The sequence below is a fragment of the Apteryx mantelli genome, chromosome 30 (genome assembly GCF_036417845.1).
Source record: "Apteryx mantelli isolate bAptMan1 chromosome 30, bAptMan1.hap1, whole genome shotgun sequence".
Classification (NCBI taxonomy): Eukaryota; Metazoa; Chordata; class Aves; order Apterygiformes; family Apterygidae; genus Apteryx; species Apteryx mantelli.
In genome coordinates this window covers 2,287,478-2,303,631 of record NC_090007.1, presented here as the reverse complement: position 1 = coordinate 2,303,631, position 16,154 = coordinate 2,287,478, and the positions used below count along the sequence as shown (strand labels likewise).

At 70.3% G+C, this 16,154-nt stretch overlaps 3 protein-coding genes across 5 annotated transcripts; all 3 read right to left on the bottom strand.

The window, feature by feature from the left end:
• Positions 1 to 827: 827 nt before the first annotated feature.
• RAB3A (RAB3A, member RAS oncogene family) lies at positions 828 to 5,126 on the bottom strand. Of its 3 annotated transcripts, XM_067312716.1 has the most exons (5): positions 3,960 to 4,011; positions 2,172 to 2,399; positions 1,957 to 2,075; positions 1,748 to 1,872; positions 828 to 1,209 (listed from the first exon to the last, which is right to left on the bottom strand). In XM_067312716.1, exons 2-5 carry the CDS (start codon positions 2,397 to 2,399, stop codon positions 1,019 to 1,021), a joined length of 663 nt encoding a protein of 220 aa, XP_067168817.1. In that variant the 5' UTR covers positions 3,960 to 4,011; the 3' UTR covers positions 828 to 1,018. The 3 variants fall into 3 exon arrangements, with proteins under 3 accessions (XP_067168817.1, XP_067168816.1, XP_067168815.1); XM_067312715.1 differs by lacking the exon at positions 3,960 to 4,011 and adding an exon at positions 5,095 to 5,126 and having other exon boundaries at positions 1,957 to 2,399; XM_067312714.1 differs by having other exon boundaries at positions 1,957 to 2,399.
• Positions 5,127 to 5,390: 264 nt separating this feature from the next.
• Positions 5,391 to 9,953, bottom strand: PDE4C (phosphodiesterase 4C). Its single transcript, XM_067312707.1, has 10 exons — positions 9,479 to 9,953; positions 9,230 to 9,323; positions 8,308 to 8,486; positions 8,124 to 8,222; positions 7,858 to 8,022; positions 7,654 to 7,753; positions 7,404 to 7,558; positions 7,151 to 7,273; positions 6,744 to 6,926; positions 5,391 to 6,580 (listed from the first exon to the last, which is right to left on the bottom strand). Exons 1-10 carry the CDS (start codon positions 9,491 to 9,493, stop codon positions 6,080 to 6,082), a joined length of 1,614 nt encoding a protein of 537 aa, XP_067168808.1. The 5' UTR covers positions 9,494 to 9,953; the 3' UTR covers positions 5,391 to 6,079.
• A 1,016-nt stretch (positions 9,954 to 10,969) lies between these two features.
• Positions 10,970 to 13,101, bottom strand: LOC136994553 (3',5'-cyclic-AMP phosphodiesterase 4D-like). The gene is made up of 2 exons (XM_067313069.1): positions 12,977 to 13,101; positions 10,970 to 11,162 (listed from the first exon to the last, which is right to left on the bottom strand). Exons 1-2 carry the CDS (start codon positions 13,099 to 13,101, stop codon positions 10,970 to 10,972), a joined length of 318 nt encoding a protein of 105 aa, XP_067169170.1.
• Between the last annotated feature and the right edge of the window lie 3,053 nt (positions 13,102 to 16,154).

Genomic DNA, 16,154 nt, shown 5'->3' with positions numbered 1-16,154 from the left:
CTCGTCCGAGCCCGCGGAGGCCGGCTCGCTCGGCGAGGGCATCGGCGGCGGTTTCCTCCAGGCCACGCTCTCCCAGGAGTCGCGTGTTGGTCACGGCCGCGGAGCTGGGACTAGTTTGCTACAGCTTGCTTTGCTGGCCTTGCTCTTTTTTTTTTTTTTTTTTTTGCTTTTTTTTTTCCCCTTTAGCTTTTAAATAATAGATTTAAAAGTGATATTCACAAGCAGGTTACCACACCGATTAAAATAAATGCACCAACACGGCCACAGCACGGCAGGTCACACGCACAGCGTCACTTCCTACTTCTATTTACAAGGAGGTTTTTTTTTTTTTTCTTTATATGTACAAGGAGGAAGACAGCAGGAGCATAAATTAGCATCTATTTATACAAATAAACAAGAGTTTTGAAATAATCCATCCATCGGGGGCGAGAGGGCAGCCAGAGAGCGGGGAGGACGGAGCGGCTCTTTGGGCAGGCAGAGAGCGTGGGCGCCGGGATGGGAACCGCGGCGTTCCCGGTGCGGCCGCCCCCTTCCCTGGCTGTGGCAGAGCTTCGGCTGCACCGGGGACACACCGGCGAGCGGGAAGCATCCCGGTGCCGGCTCGGCCACCCTTCCCACGAGCCGGGGCAGGGGGACAGTACCGGGCAGACAACGGAAATAATAATAAATTTTTTTTTATATATATATATATATATATAAGAGTCAGGCTCGTAGACTGGTTAAAAGCAGACCCGGATGAGTCTGCTCCTACCATCCCGGGCTTAAAAATAAATAGAGGGAGGCGGCGGTGGGGGGGGGGGGGGGGGGGGGCACAGCCTAACCCGGGGCAGGGGGACGGGGCAGGCTCCGAGAGGGGACGCGGCCCCGGCGAAGCCCGCGAGGTCTCAGCAGCAAAAGCCGCGCCGCCCCCCCCCCCCCAACCCCGGGGCGGCGGGGGAAAAGACTACGGACACGGGAAGGGGGCAGGACGCGCGGACCGAGCGCCGGCCGTACCGGAGGTGGGTGGGGGGGGGGGACCCTAGCAGGCACAGTCCTGGTGCGGGGGCGCCTGCTGGTCCGTGAGCTGGGGGCCCTGCTTGGCGCCGGTGACCGCCGGGTCGGCCGTGTCCAGCGACTCCGACATCTTCTCGCAGATGATGTCCACCAGCCGCTCGAAGGTCTGCTTGACGTTGATGTTGTCCTTGGCGCTGGCCTCGAAGAACTCGAAGCCTGGCCGGAGGGAAAGGGGTGAGGGGGGGGGACATCAGGGCGCGAACCCCGCATCCGTCCGTCCCCCTTGATTTATAGCTCCTCCTTGGCGCCCTTAAATAATAAATAAGGGGCTGCCGCCTACCTGAAAAGTTTTCGGGCTCCTCCTCCGCTAGTTAGTTAAACATTCACGGGGCTGTTTGCAAGCGCCAGCGCTCAGCCCCGGCCGTAAAGCCATAAAAACCCACTCCCAGCTCCAGCCAGGTTTAACCCGCCCCTAAACCCATCCAGATTCACCAATTTTTTCCGACCCGCTCGCTGCCGACGCTTCCGTGCTGCCCACGCCAGGTTTTTGGGGCTGTTTCCACGATTGAAACAGTCATCAAAAAAACCAGGCGCTTGCAGCATAATTTCATTTTCTCTTTTTTTTTTTTTTTTTTTTTTTTCCCTTTTGGTCGTCAGACGACAAGTCGCTGCTGCTATTTAAGCGGCGGAACCAGCGCAAGGAAACCGAGGCCCCGACGAAATCGCCCGCGGGAAGGCGGCGGCCGGCACTCACCCAGGTGCTCGGCGAGCTGGCGGCCCTTCTCCGACGACACCACGCGCTCGTCCTCCATGTCGCACTTGTTGCCCACCAGCAGCACCTGCGCGTTGTCCCAGGAGTAGGTCTTGATCTGGGTCGACCTTCGGGAGGCAAAAACATAATTATTATTAATAATAGTAATAATAGCAATAATAGAAGCACTGGCTCGTCAGGGCGGCGCTCACCAGTCCTGCACGGCGTTGAAGGACTCCTCGTTGGTGATGTCGTACATGAGGATGAAGCCCATGGCGCCGCGGTAGTAGGCGGTGGTGATGGTCCGGTACCGCTCCTGGCCGGCGGTGTCCTGGGAAGGGGAGGGAGGGAGGGAGGACGGGTCAGGGGGGGAACTGCATCCCGCGCGGAGCCGGACCCCGGAGCGCGGGGGCACCCGGCCGCTCACCCAGATCTGCAGCTTGATGCGCTTGTCGTTGCGGTAGATGGTTTTGACCTTGAAGTCGATGCCGACGGTGCTGACGAAGGCGGGCGTGAAGGAGTCGTCGGCGTACCGGAAGAGGAAGGAGGTCTTGCCCACGCTGCTGTTCCCGATGATCAGGATCTTGAACATGTAGTCGAAGTTCTGGTCCGAGGACTCCTTCTGCCCATAGCGGGAGTCGGTAGCGGATGCCATCTGCGGAGCGGGGAAGGCGGTGAGGGCACTGGGCCCTCGCTCCGCCGGGAACGGCTCCCCGTATCCGCTATGGGCCGGGAGCCCGAGGTGGCGCTGAGCCGGGGCCCCCCCCCGGATCCGGTCTGATTCACACACCCCCCCCCCCGGCCAAGGGGCAAACCCCGGCGCCCTGCTGGAAAACGGCATCCCACGGAGACGGGTTGACGCATGTTTTCCCGTGTTTCGGGGCCGGGGCGAGGGATCCCGGCCCCAGCAGGGTCGCTTGGCCCCGGGATGGCATCCGCGTTGGCAGAGCCGGTCGCGGCTGCGTTAAGCCACGGGGGAGCCTGGAGGCCGCTCCGGCACCTCGGAGCCGCCTGTGCCACAGGCTCCGGGCAGCGCAGGGGCCACCGCGGGGCCTCGACCCCGAGACCTGCTGGCGCGGAGCGGGGGGAGCCCGCGAGCCTCGCGGGGAGGCTGCGGCCGGCGGCAGCCGCTCCCTGCGTTTCCGCCACGAAATGGCACCTGCAGCGGTGCCCTCGTGCCGCTCGGCTCGGCCCGGCCCAGCTCTGCCCGGGGGCTGCAGCGTTTTGGCAGCGCTGCAGGGCGCACGGGGTGGGGGGGGGGGGGGTGCACGGCACTGCAGGGTCATGGGCACACGCTGCTGCAGGGTGGATGCACAGTGATCTATGGGGACGCCGGCAGTGGGTGCATGGCGATCCATGGGGATGCCGGCAGTAGGTGCATGGCGATCCATGGGGACACTGGCAGTGGGTGCACGGCACTGCAGGGCAGTGGGGGCACTAGGGTGGGTGCATGGCCCTGGAGAATTGCAGGTGCATGGAGGTGGGTGCACAGCACTGCACTGCAGGGCAGTGGGTGTGCTGGGGTGTGTGCACGGCACTGCAGGGCAGCGGGTGCCTGGCGCTCTGCGGGGATGCCGGGCAGCAGGGGCACGGGGGCGGGTGCACGGCACTGCAGGGCAGTGGGTGCAGTAGGGTGGGTGCACGGCACTGCAGGAAAGTGGGTGCACGGCCCCGGGGGGGCAACGACTGCACGGGGCTGGGTGCACGGCGCTGCAGGGCGGTGCGGGCCAGGCCGGTTACACAACCTGCCGGTGCCGCAGGCCCCGAGCCCGGTGCACCCGGCAGATCTTCCCCACCCCCCCGGCCACAGGCCTGGCTGCGGGGGGGGGGACGGGCACGGCGACACGTACCGCCACCCAGCGCCCCGCACACAGCGGGGAGCACGACCCCCTCCGGGACAGCCCGGCTGCAGCCCCCCCGCCGGCCCAGGTGCAGGGGGGCTGCCTGCACTGCCCAGACCCCCCTCCCCGTTGCAATCCCCCCCCCCCCCCCGCCGATCGTTGCAACCCGCCCCCCCCCAAGGCTGTGCAACCCCCGCCGGCTTTGCAAACGCCCCCTGGCTTTGCAACCCCCCCCCCCCCCCCAGCTTTGCAAACTCCCCCCAGATGTGCAATCCTCCCCCTGGGCTGTGCAATCCCCCCGCCACCTGGCAGCCCCCCCCCGTGCAATGCCCCCCGGCCCGGGCCCAGCGGGGGGGGGGGGGGGGCGCGCTCACCTCCAGCTCGCGCTCGCGCTCGCGCCGCGCCTCCTGCAGCAAATGCAGCAGCGGCGCGCGCCGCCCCGGCGGTTGCAGAGCTCCGCTGACGTCGCCGCGCGGGGGGCGGGGCACGGCATGCAGATGAGCGCCACACGTCAGCGGAGACGGGCCCGGCCGGCGCGCTGATAGGCCGGCGCGGCGCCGTGATGGACAGCGCGCCCGTGCCACGCCGGGCGGGGTGGGGCGGGGCGGGGCGGGGGGGAAGCGGCGCACCGCATCACCCCTCTCCTCTGAGCGGTGGTAGGAGCCGCCCCCCCGCAGGGGGCAGTGGTGTGGGCCAGCCCCCTCTCCCGGGGGGCAGCGGAACGAACCATTCCTTCCCCCAACGGGGGGAGTGGAACGAACCATTCCCTCCCGCGGATGGGAGTGGAAAGAGCCATCCCCCCCCTCCCAGGGGGAGAGGAGTAGAAGGAGCCCTCACAGTGTCCCCCCTGTCACGACATGCGCCCTGTGTCGCAACTGCCAGCTGTCATGACACACAGGCCCACACCTTCACGCTAGCCTGAGGAGCCATGGGCTCCTCCCCCTCACTGGGCCCAGAGGTGGGGTCCATTCCCCCCCCCCCGGGCCCCCCCACTCCCAGTGCTCCCCCAGTGCCCCAGCGCAGCTGGGGATGGCGGGTGGCAGGCGGCAGCCATGTCGTGCCCGGGGGCAGCCCCCCAGCTGGCTGCGTCCTCCCTCGCCCTCCCTGAGGCTGAGGCAATTAGCAGGGATTAGGGGGAGGCAGCATATGGCAGGGCCGCTCACCTACGGCCTTCCCAGCCTCCGGGGAGGGCGGCTCCGGGCGCTGGGCCTGGGGGGGGGGGAACACGGCTCCACCGGCCGGCAGCACCCAGCCCTTGCCCAAAGCGAGCTCCCATGCCGGGAGGCTCCCCGGGACGAGGAGGCCCTGGCCGGGCGCCGGACTCCCCCCGGGTCTCCGCCTGGAGCCCGCTGGCCATGGGAGGGCACCATCCCGTCGGGCGAGAGCCGGGGGGGCCCAAGGGCCGCGCCGCGGGTGGAGACGCCTTTGCCGATAAATCCCCGCGGGGAGCGATGCGGAAGAGCGGGGAGCGGGCTCTGCGCCCTGCCAAGCCGGCGATTAAATATTTACCTTAGCCAGCGGTGTTTGCCAGTGACGGAGCCACGGTGTTTCCAGGGAGGAGCTCGCTTTCGGTCAAACAGGGCTCGTCATGCCCGGAGCGGAGCTGCCGGCCGCGTGGGTGCCCGCGGCAGCCGGCTTGGTGGCCCCACGACGAGCCCCACACAGACCATCCGGCACCCCAAACCCTGCCGGCCACCTCCGGCACCCGCCACGCACGGCGACACCGCCGGCAGCACCTCCGGAGCGCGGTGAAAAGAGGCATTTCCAGGGAGCAAACCAGGTTTAATATCTGGAGGGTGAAGGAAGAAACCGAAACGACCCCGGGGGGGGGGGGGGAGGCCACCCCAACCCCCGTGGGGCCCAAAGTGCAAAGTGTAAATGCAGCATTTCGAGTGCTGATCGCAGCCAGATGGGTTTCTGCCATGGGAACACGTGTGAGTGCACCTAGGTGAGGCTTAGTATTAAAAAGTGAGCTACAAAAAGGCTTTAAAAAGTGAACCTGTCCCCAAATAAATAAACCACCGGCTAGTGCCCAAGCAGCCCCGTGCCCGTGTCCTGCCCCGGCGCCCGGCTGAACCCGGCGTGTCCCGACCTGGGGTCCCTCTAGCTTATTCTCACCCCTCCGCCCCGCTTTGGGGGTGGCATTTGGTGAGAGGCCACCGTAATGCTCCTGGATGGGCCCGGTCCTGCGGGACGAGGCGCCGGGGGGGGACGGCACGGGGACGCAGTGTGGGAACGGGGGGACGGTCGTTGCGGGGAGAGGGCCAACGGCGTCCTCGTGCCCACGGGTACCTGTGCCTGCCGCGGCGGTGACGCGGCTTCGGGGCCCAGACGCGTCCTGACGGCCTCCCCGGCCCCTCCAGCGGCCACGGTGGGGACGGTGCTCTCCGCCACCGGCCCGCGGACAAGGAGCCCCTGAAGGGATGGTGGCTATGCCTGGGCAATGGCAGTCCCTGTGCATCTCCCGCAGCGGCAGTGGGACGGGTCCGGGCGGCTACGTGCCCAGCGGCAGGAATGTGACGTTCCCCTCCGTGTCCAGGCACAGCTCCCGGCTCCCCTGGCTGCCCTCAGGGCGCCCAGAGCCGACGTCCTTCTCCAGAGTCCTCTCCAGCGCCCGCCTGTTGTCCACGTCCCCGAGGCGCAAGTCCCGCTCCCCGGAGCCGGGCGAGAGGCGCTCGACCTCGGCCGACTCCGAGTCGTCCGTAGCCGGTGTCTTGGAGCTGCTGTTGTCCTCGTCCAGGGGGCTCTCGGCCCCGTCCGGCTCCGTGTCCGACTCGCCCTCCTCCTCCAGCGTTGGCTCGAACTGGAGCTTGTCGGTGCCGGCGGCCAGGGCGATGCCGTGCTCTTCGGGCGGTGGGGACGGGCTGTGCGGGATCATGCTCTGGTACCACTCCCGGTTGTCCTCCAGCGTGTCCAGGATCTCCTGGGCGTCGGGGTGCACCAGGTCGGCCCACGTCTCCCACAGCGGGTGGGCGATGAAGTCGATGAAGCCCACCTGCGGGGCAGGCAGAGCCGGGCTCAGGGATGGGGCAGGACCCAGAGCTGCCAGGACTAGCCAGTGACCCCCAAGCGTGCAAGCCCCTCGGTGCGTCTTGCTCTGATCACCAGCACCACCGTGAAGCCCTGTGAGCGTCTGCCCCTGGGCACCACGGACCCACCTGGGACTTCTCCACGGAGGCGTTGTGCTTGTCGCACATGGGGCTGATCTCCATGCCCTTCTCCCGCTCCCGGTCGCCCTGGCGGAAGAACTCCACCATGATGCGGTCGGTCCATTGGCGGTACAGCTCCAGCGGCTTGGTGGGGTTGCTGAGGTCGGCGCAGTGCACCATGTTCTGCAGGACCTGCGCACACAGCCACCGCATCGCTCGCCACCCTTCGGCACCGACGGGGATGCAACCCCGCAGATGTCCATGCCCATGGCAGTGGTTCACCGGCGATGCAAGGGATGCTGGCATGAAGCATCTCCAGCCATCCCGGTCCCACCAGCACCAACACACACAAGGAGCCGCAGGCTTTGCACTGCTACGGGCTGGGGGAAGGTTTCGCTGCCTGCTCCACGGCTCACCTGGATCCGGTCGGAGTAGTTGTCCAGCAGCAGGACTCCCAGGCTGGTCACCTTCTTGGTCTCCACCATGGTTTTCAAATCTGCCAGCAGGTTCATGTGCTTGGACATGTCCGTGGCCAGCACCTGGGCAGGGGGGAGCAGGACACGCGGCTCAGTCCAGGCCCCCTGCGGTGAACCCTGGGCAGCCCACGCCAAACCCAGGCTCCCACCGGCACCCCAACCCTGTGCCCAGGGCTGGCCGGAGCCCCCATACCATGTCGATGGCCATTTTGCGGAGCGACTGCCTCTGCTTCTTGCTGAGGTTTTGGAAGATGTCGCAGTTCTCCTCCTGGAGCAACTTGAAGCCCACGGCCAGGTGGTGGTTCTCCAGCACCGAGGAGTCGTTGTACATCAGCGCCAGCTCTGAGTCTGCCAGACAGCGCCTGTCACCACGGGGGTGGCTCCCGAACACCAGGGTCCCACATGCCCGGTCGGCACCCAGCCCTCCCTGCACCCCAACTCACTGGTGTTGATGAGGAACTGGTTGGAGACACCCGGGTGGTCAACGTCGTGGATGGCACTGGCGAAGATGGCAGCCATGATCTCCAGGTCTGTGAAGACGGCCTGGAGGGGGGTAAAAAAGACAGCAGGACCGGGTTATGGTGACACCGGGTGATGGCGAGCAGGGCCAGAGCGATGCCGGGAGCTGAGCTCCGGGCCGTGCTCACCTCCAGCGCCGGCGTGGAGAGGAGGACGTGAGTGGACTGGGCTACGTCGGCAGCGTGGGTGCTGTTGTGGTAGGCCACGTCAGCGTGGTAGTGGTCCTCCAGCGTCATCATGTAGGTGATGAAGGTGTCGGCCGGGATGCGGAAGGTCTTCATCAGGTCGCGCTCCTGCGGGGAGAGCAGGAGGTGGCCCCGGCCGGGCATGGGGATGGGGACAGCCCGGCGTGGGGCTGCGCCGGCCGCGGTGCCGAGCCCACCAGGGCGCCCACCTGGAAGATGCTGTACATGATGACCGTGAGCGGGCGGTTGCCCGAGTACTCGGCGATCTTGAAGACGTCGAGCCCCCACTTGTTGGTGTCCTCCAGCTCCTGGGGGCCAGAGGGACAAGGTGTCAGTGGCAGCCGGCACGCGGGGACCCCGGGGTGCCCGGCGCCGCTGTGCCCTGGGGCTCACCTTGGCCAGCAGCCCCTCCTGGGCCGTCCGGACCCCGAAGCGGGGGATGCCGGCGGCCGCGAGGCTGGAGCCGTGCGTGAGCTTCTTCACGCCGCTGATCTGCGACATGGGGCGCTTCTTCCGCTCCTTGTCCTTGTCCTTGGGCAGGGGCGAGGGGATCTCCACCTCATGCTGCTTGTCTGCGCCGCGCCGGGAGGCGGTGAGAGCGGGGAGCCCGGCCGCGGCACGGCGCCCCGGGCCCCCACGCCGGGGACCCCTGCGCTCCCCGGCGCAGCGCGCTCCCCCGGCCCCGCGCGTTTGCACGCCGAGGATTGACGTCAGCCGGCGCTAATAATACCGCGGCGCCATGGCAACGGGAGGAACGCGGCGCTTCCCCTCGCCCCCGGCGCAGAAAGCCCCGGCCTCCCGCCTCGCCGGGGCCCCCCGCACCCGCAGGCTGGGCCCGCAGCGCGCCGGGCTCCCCGCGGGTGCCCACGCATGGGGACGGCACTGGCAGCCTCCGTGCTGGCTGCCAGCCCTTGCACCAGGGTGCACAAGTGTGCACAAGCATGCACAAGCATGCCCCAGTGTGCACAAGCATGCACAAGCATGCACCAGCGTGCACAAGCATGCACAAGCATGCACCAGCTTGCACAAGCACGCACAAGCATGCACGAGTGTGCACAAGCATGCACAAGCATGCACCAGCGTGCACAAGCACGCACAAGCATGCCCCAGTGTGCACAAGCATGCACAAGCATGCACCAGCGTGCACCAGTGCTCACACCCGTCTGGGACTGCAGAGCGTGACAAAGGCTCTGGCGCTCCCAAGAGAGCAAATCCCATGCAAACGCCTGGGATAGAAACCCCCCGCTCCCCATTTTTGTGCAAAAAGCGAGTGGGCGCCTGGCCCGACCTGGCCCGGCCCGGCAGCAGCACTCACCCAGGAAGGTGCTGGAGATGTACTCGGACACCTGGTTCCCCGATCGGCTGGTCTCCGAGAGGTGCGTCAGCTCCCTGTTCAGCATCCGCTTAAACTGTGGGGACAAGCGAGGGCTCCGTCGCAGCCTGCCCCGGGGACACCGGCGAGAGGGGACGCGCCGGCACCTGCTTTGCCGCTCGTGCCTTGGCACTGCCGCGGGGGGCTCTGGCAGCAGCCCGAGGCGGCGAGCGGGACCCGAGGTGCCCTCACCTTGTTGGAGGCCATCTCGCTGACCGAATGCCTCGTCTGCAGGGTTTCCAGCTGGTCCAAGCACCAGTCCAGCTCCTCCAGCGTCTCCACGGAGAGTTTCTGGTAGGCATCCTCTGCAGAGGGCGACGCCGGCCGCCTCGGCAAGGGCTCTGCCCGGCCGCCCGCCCCGCGGCCCTGCCGGCCGCCCCCGGGCTCCCGGCATCGCAGCCGGCACCTCCATGCACCGAGCCGACGGGGCTCGCGGGGTCGTAAAGCCCCGACCGCGAAGACTGGGTGCAAACCGCAGCGGTTTGGCGCGTTGCTGCGGTGATGGCACGGGGCCGGCGGGACGCGGGGGCCCGGCCGGGCCGAGCATCCCCGTGTCTGGCCCCGGGGGACGGGACCGTCTGCGCCAGCACCCCGGGGTACCCCGAGGCAACAGCCAGCCCGGGGGGGCCGGAGCCAGCCGGGCCGGAGCAGCCGGGCTCCCGCGGGGCCCCGCTCACGCCCAGGGTTTTATTAATGGAAGGTTTGACGTCAACGGGAGACTTTCCACCGTGGGAAGGGCGGCCGGGCGCGAGGGAGCCGGAGAAAACCCGACATGGATCCCCAAGGGCAAAGCTGCCGGTTTGCCCCAGCCGGGGGCCCCCTTCCCGCCCCGCCGCGGGGGCTCGGCACCGCCGGGGTCCCGGCACCGCCGCCTCGGCACGGGGCAAAGCAGGGTCCCGGCAGCGGAGCTGCTCAGGGCAGCGGGGAGCAGCCAGTTCACCCCCAAAACACCCCCCATCTCCCCCCCCATCACCGCAGACATGCAGGAGCCCCGGGGGACCGGACAGGGCTGGGGACACTGGGGACTGGGGGGCAGCCGCCGCGTGCAGGGCGCTCACCGGAGAGGCTGGCCTTGCTCACGGAGGGCAGGCTGCTGCTTGACGCTCGCCTGCAAAACACGGGGCGCTGAGCGCTCTCGGGCGGCCGGGGACCCCCGGGGCGAGGGACCCCCCCCACCACCACCACCACCACCCTGGGCGAGCCCGTCGCCCTCCCCGTCCCGCGCCCCGCTCACTTGGTGCCGGCGCGGTCCTGGAGGTGCGTCAGCACGGCGAAGTTGCTGCGGATGGTGCGGAGGCTGGCGAGGATCTGCCGGAGCGAGAGCGGGGCTGTGAGACCCCCCGGGTGCCGGGACCCGCGGGGTCGCCGGCTGCACCCCGATGCCGGGCGATGGGGGACGGGAGCGCAGGCCGCGGCTTTGCGGGAAGCCCCGGCAAGTGGCGCGCGCGCGTGAGCCCGGGCGCACGAGGGTCCCGCCGGAGCAGGGCGCCGTGCCGGGGATGGGGGCTCGGTGGCGGGCGGAGGCGCTACCTGTGCGAACGGCGTGACGATCATGTCTTCTCCATGCCTGCGGGAGCAAACGGCACGTGAGCCCCGGGGCTCGGCCCCGATTCGGGCTCTGGCCCCCGGCACAGGGCTGAGCGTGGGGCAGCCCCGGGGGGGGGATTGGGGGGGGAGAGATGCTCACAGGTCGCTGGCGATGGAGGAGTTTCGGGACATGGCTTTCGGGGACAGGTCGTAGTCGCTGTCGGAGCGGTAGAGGAAGGACTCGCGGCGCTGGCCGTGGGCGAAGGTGCCCTGCAGGACCAGCCCCGAGCCCGGGCTGGCCTGGGGGTCCAGCGAGCCCCTGCCCGACGGGCCATTCTCCAGGTCGAAGCTGCGCGGGAGAGAGAAGGGACGAGGCTCGGACCCGGCGGGGACGCGCTGCCCCGAGGCCCCGGGGATGGGCGCCCCGCAGGGCTCAGCTCGGCTCCCCGGGGCTGGTGACGTCCTGCCGCCGCCTTGCTGCTCTGCACCCGTGCTCCGGCCCCAGCACCCGGGAGTGGGGAGAGCCCAGGATTCTGCCCCAGGACCCCGGGATCCTGTCCCATCCTCGCACCCCGTGGTGCCGCCTGGAGCTGCCCGGAGCGCTGGGAGCAAGGCTGGGATCTGCCGCCCCCGGTCACCCCAGGGACAGGGGCCGCAGGGAGCCCCCCAACACCCCTGCCAGAACAATCCCCCCCCCCCTGCATCCCCGGTGGAGAACAATGGCGACGGGCCCTGCCCTGCCCCCCCCCGGAACAATGGGCAACGCCCCCCAGCAGTGCCGAGCCCCCTGCCGAGAACAATGGAGGATCCCCTGCCACCCCCCCACCGAGAACAATGGGAGCTTGGGAAAGGCCGCAGGGTTTTCCGGGCCCTCCTGGCCTCCCTCCGCGTGCGGCGGCCCTGGGGCTGCTGAGAACGGGCGCAGCTCGATACACACGTACCAGCAGCCACCGAGCACCCCGGGGGCCAGAGCCCGCTTGGCGCGTCCCAGGGCTGCGCGGTGTCACCGGGATGGGACCTGCTCTCGGGGGACACCCCGGCATCGCCGCCGGCTGCCCCCCGCTCGCGGCCGTGCATCGCCCTCGCCGCGGGATGCTGCTCCGCGCCGGTGCGACCGCGGCCCCCCGTGCACGGCGCTGCCCACCGCGGTCGACGGCCGGGAGCGTCCCCGAGCCCCCCGCGTCCCCGAGCCCCGCGGCGCGGTACCCACCCGATGCAGGAGTGCCTCCGGCGCGGGGAGCGGCTCTCCGGCTTCCCTGGGAGCCAGAGCGCGTGCATGGCGCGGCAGCGACCGCACGGCCCCGGCCCCACCGGGCCGCTCCGCCGGGCCGCGGTGCCGGACCGTGCCGGGGGGACAGCCCCGGCGGCGACGCCGCAGCCGGCACCGCGTCATGCCCCTTCCCTGCGGCGCCTTGTCCTCGCGGCCCCGCGGCCCTTCCCCGCTGGCACCGGGGACACAAAGCCGCATTGTGGCTCCCGCCGCCCCGGCGCTGAATTACAGATCTGTTCCCCCCCCTCCTCCCCGGCACAGCCCGGCGGCCACCGGCGGGGACAGCCCCGAGGCCGGGACGCTGCAGCACCCAGCGGCACCCGGCCCCCGGCACCTCCCGGGAGGCTCGTTGCGGGATTAAAAACTACTTTCCGCCCCGCGCCGCTGGCAGGAACAAGCGCCGAGCGGTGCCGGGGCCGATCCTCTAAAAATAGATCCCGCTGCCACCGGGGAGGCATCGGCTGCCGCCCTGCACCCGGGCTGGCCGCGTCCGTCCCCGCGTGCCGGCCGCGACGGCACGGTGCCCCCGTCCGTCCCCATGCACCGGCCCCGACGGCAGGGGGGTGCAAGGTGACCCTGGTGCCCCGCCAGCGGGCACGGCCGCGCCGCCGCCATCAGCCCAGCGCCGGAGAGCCGGGAAGGCCGCCAGCTCTGCGCCTTGTTTTCCCTCCCGCTGTCCCACGAAAACCCCCGTTATCCTCCCTCCCCAGCTGCCGGCCAGCTGCCGCCGGCTGCGGCCCGGGCGCAGGCTGCCGTGCCGAAACACGAAGGGCCACCGAGCCCCGCGGGGTCCCCGCGCGTGTGGGGCATCCCTGCGACGAAGGCGCCCGTTCTCAGCCAGCTTCTCCCCCGGCGGCCCGGCTCAGCCCCGGCGCCCGGCGTCCCCCCCTTACCCGAGGGGATGCGCCACGGTGAAGCGCCGCTGCAGGCGGATGCTCTGGTTCATCAGGAGCTTCCTGAAGAGGACGGGCGAGCCGCGGGGCGAGCCGCGGGGCGACGGGGCCGGCGAGGGCAGCATGGCGCTGGCGGCACCATGGGCCCGGGTGGGCGGCGCGGCGGCCGGGGGGGTCGCGAGCGGCGCGGCCGCGCTGCCCTCCGGGCCGGCGCAGGAAGCGCATTGCGCTCCCAGCCCCGGCGCTCCCCGGGAAACTTTCCATTCCCCCTCCCGCCCTCGCCTGGGAAATTAAACAACTGTCTGGCTCGGCCGGCCCGACACGCGGAGCGGATCCCCCGGGGCTGGCGGCACCGCGCCAGCCCCACGCGCTGGGGGGACGCCGCCGGCCCGGGGGCACGTGGCACCGCGCCGGCCCCGAGGCGGCAGCTGCTCCCTGCAAGGGCAGCGACGCGCTGCAGGAGGGACGCGGTGCCCGGCGCCGCGGCGGAGCTGGGATGCACCGAGCCGCGGCCCAGCCGGGACCGGCCCAGATGACCGGAGCAGCCATGGACAGCGGGGACAAGGGAGCCTGGCGGGTCTCGTGGGGAGCCGCCAGACGGCATCGTCCCAGCCCCCGGGTGCACTTGGCCGTGGGAGCCAGGCACCCAGCCCGGCCCGACCCCGTGTCCTGTCCCCCCCCCCGATGCAACTGGATACCTGCTGTTCCCTCCGGCAGCAAAAATAACCTCCAGCTGGCGGGGGCCCAGATTCACCACGCCACGGTCGGAGCCTGGCCAGGAGGGAGAGGGAAAGGGGGGAGCTCGGGAAAATGCCCCCAAAGCGGGCGGCAACAAGAAATCCCACAGGACAAGGGTGCTGCGGCAGATGGGTTCCCATCCCCTGCCAAGTGACTCCGGACGGCCCCGGATCCGTGCAACGCCCGGCGAGGGACAGCGCGGCTGGGGCCGATGGGGACATCGGGGCACAGAGCAGGGAGGCTTGAGGACCTTGGGGACACGGGGGCAGAAGGCAAAGCCATCGCCACCGGGCTGCGTGGCAGCCAGGACCCCCTGGGACCGCAGGACAGCCTGTCCCTGTCCCCTGCCCGGCTGTGGCCGCCCCCGGCAGGGACACGTGTGGCGGCAGGGGGGGTGACACAGGAGCCGGGGCCAGGCGGGGTGCAGGAGCCTCGGCCGTGCCGCCCCTGCGAGCCGAGCCGGGCCGGGCCGTTCCTGGGGAGGGAGGAATGAGCAGCCTAAAAATAACCCCGCTGCGGGCGGCGAGGCTGCTGGGGCCCAGCAGAGCGGGGCCGAGGCAGCAGCCGGGGGGGGCCCAGGCCCCATCGGATCCTCCCATGGTGCCGCAGGACTCCTGGGTGCCCCTGCCGTCCCCTCCCGGTGTGGCCGGACCCCAAGGTCCCCGCTGTGCCTGAACTTGGGGCATCGCAAGGGCTGGAGCCCAGAGCAAACGGAGTTGAGCCACATTGGGAGGGACCAAGTCACCTGGGGACAGGGTGACGGGGATGGGGACATGGTGGTGGGGATGGAATGATGGAGACAGGGATAGTCAGATGGGGATGGGGCGATGGGGAAAGGGATAGGGAGATGGGGACAATGTGATATAGAGACAGGGACGGGATGACGGGGACAGGGATGGGGTGATGGGGACAGGGATGGGGTGATGGGGATGGGGACAAGCCCTGGCCTGGCCGCAGGTGCCCGGGGGCCAGGAAAAGGGACCGGCGGGGGCCACCGGGGAGCAGGAGGGACGTGCGGGACCGGAGGCGGCGGGGACAGTGACAGACTGGTTTAATTTGAGCGCGGCGGCAGCGGCGGCTGTTCCTTGCGGAGCGGCCGGGGGAGGCGGTTATTTATGGGTGCTCTCCGGGGCGGCCGCTGCCCCGCGAAGCTGCCTCCCTCGCTGGCTGCCGCCGGGGGCTCGTTACCGCCGGCGCTAATCGCGCTGCCCCGGGCGGCCCAGGCCTCGCCGGCGGGGGGGCTCTCGGCCCTCTCCCAACGTACCCAAGAGCAAAGCAGCGGGCCGAGCCCAGCCGGGGCTGCCCCTCCGCCCTGCCCTCTTTCCCACGTCCTAAAAATCTGCCCGAAATCGCTTTGCCTCCTGCTGCGGCGGCGAGGCCGGGGTGGCCGATGCCAGGCTGGGGAGCGCGTCCAGGGCCCTGCACGGGGCCACGGCTCTGCCGCCGGCAGCGCGCGGTGACATCGGGAGGGAGAGCTGCCCTGCAGCCGTGCGGGACCTCGCAGCCCCTCCCCAGCGCCGCGGCCCCCCCAGCAATGCCAGCGCCCCACAGAGGGCTCGGGGCCCCCGGCCACCGTGGCACCAGCCCTGGGGGCTGCCGGGGACTGGGCTCGACCCCGGGGGCACCAGCAGCTGCTCACTGCGGTTCAGGCCTTGGGGCATCGCTTGGTCCCTCGGGGGGGGGGAGGAGGGGCTGGGGCAAAGGAGGGGGAACGTGCGCACTGCACCACTCCCCCCGCCACTGCCAGCATCACCCCCCCCAGCCCACTGCCCCACGGCACCACACACCCCACTGCACCCCCCAGGCTGCTCCTCACAGCCCGCTGCACACCCCCCGCCATCCCGGTGCCCGCTCCCCGCTGCACCCACCCACGCACTTCCCTGGACAACGCTCCTCTCTGCAGCGCCCCTGCACACCCCGCCCCACTGCAGCCGCCCCACCGCACACCCCGCCCCACTGCACACCCCGCCCCACTGCACACCCGGCTGCACCCGCCCCACCGCACCCCGCTGCACCCTCCGCACTGCACACCCCGCCCCACCGCACACCCCACTGCACCCTCCCCATTGCACACTGCACTGCACCGCACCGCCCCCCCCGCCCCCGCCCCCCCACCCCGCTGCACCCCGCCGTGCCGGGGGCAGCTCGGGGCCGGCGGCTGCTCTTACCGGCCGCGCAGGGAGGAGGGCCAGGAGCGGGGCGCGGCGCGGCGGGCCCGGCCCGGCACCGGCACCGGCACCGACACCCCCTCCCCGTCGCGGTGCCCGTCGCGGTGCCGCTCGGGGGCGGAGCGGAAGCGCTGCGGGATGCGGATGCGGGTGCGCGGCTGCCGCCAGAGGTGCCGGGGCGGCCGCGCCGTCGCGGGGCCCTGCCGGGGCCGCTCCATGGCGGCGGGGCGCCGCCGCTGCTGTCCGCTCGCCGGTGCTGAAACCGGCCGCGC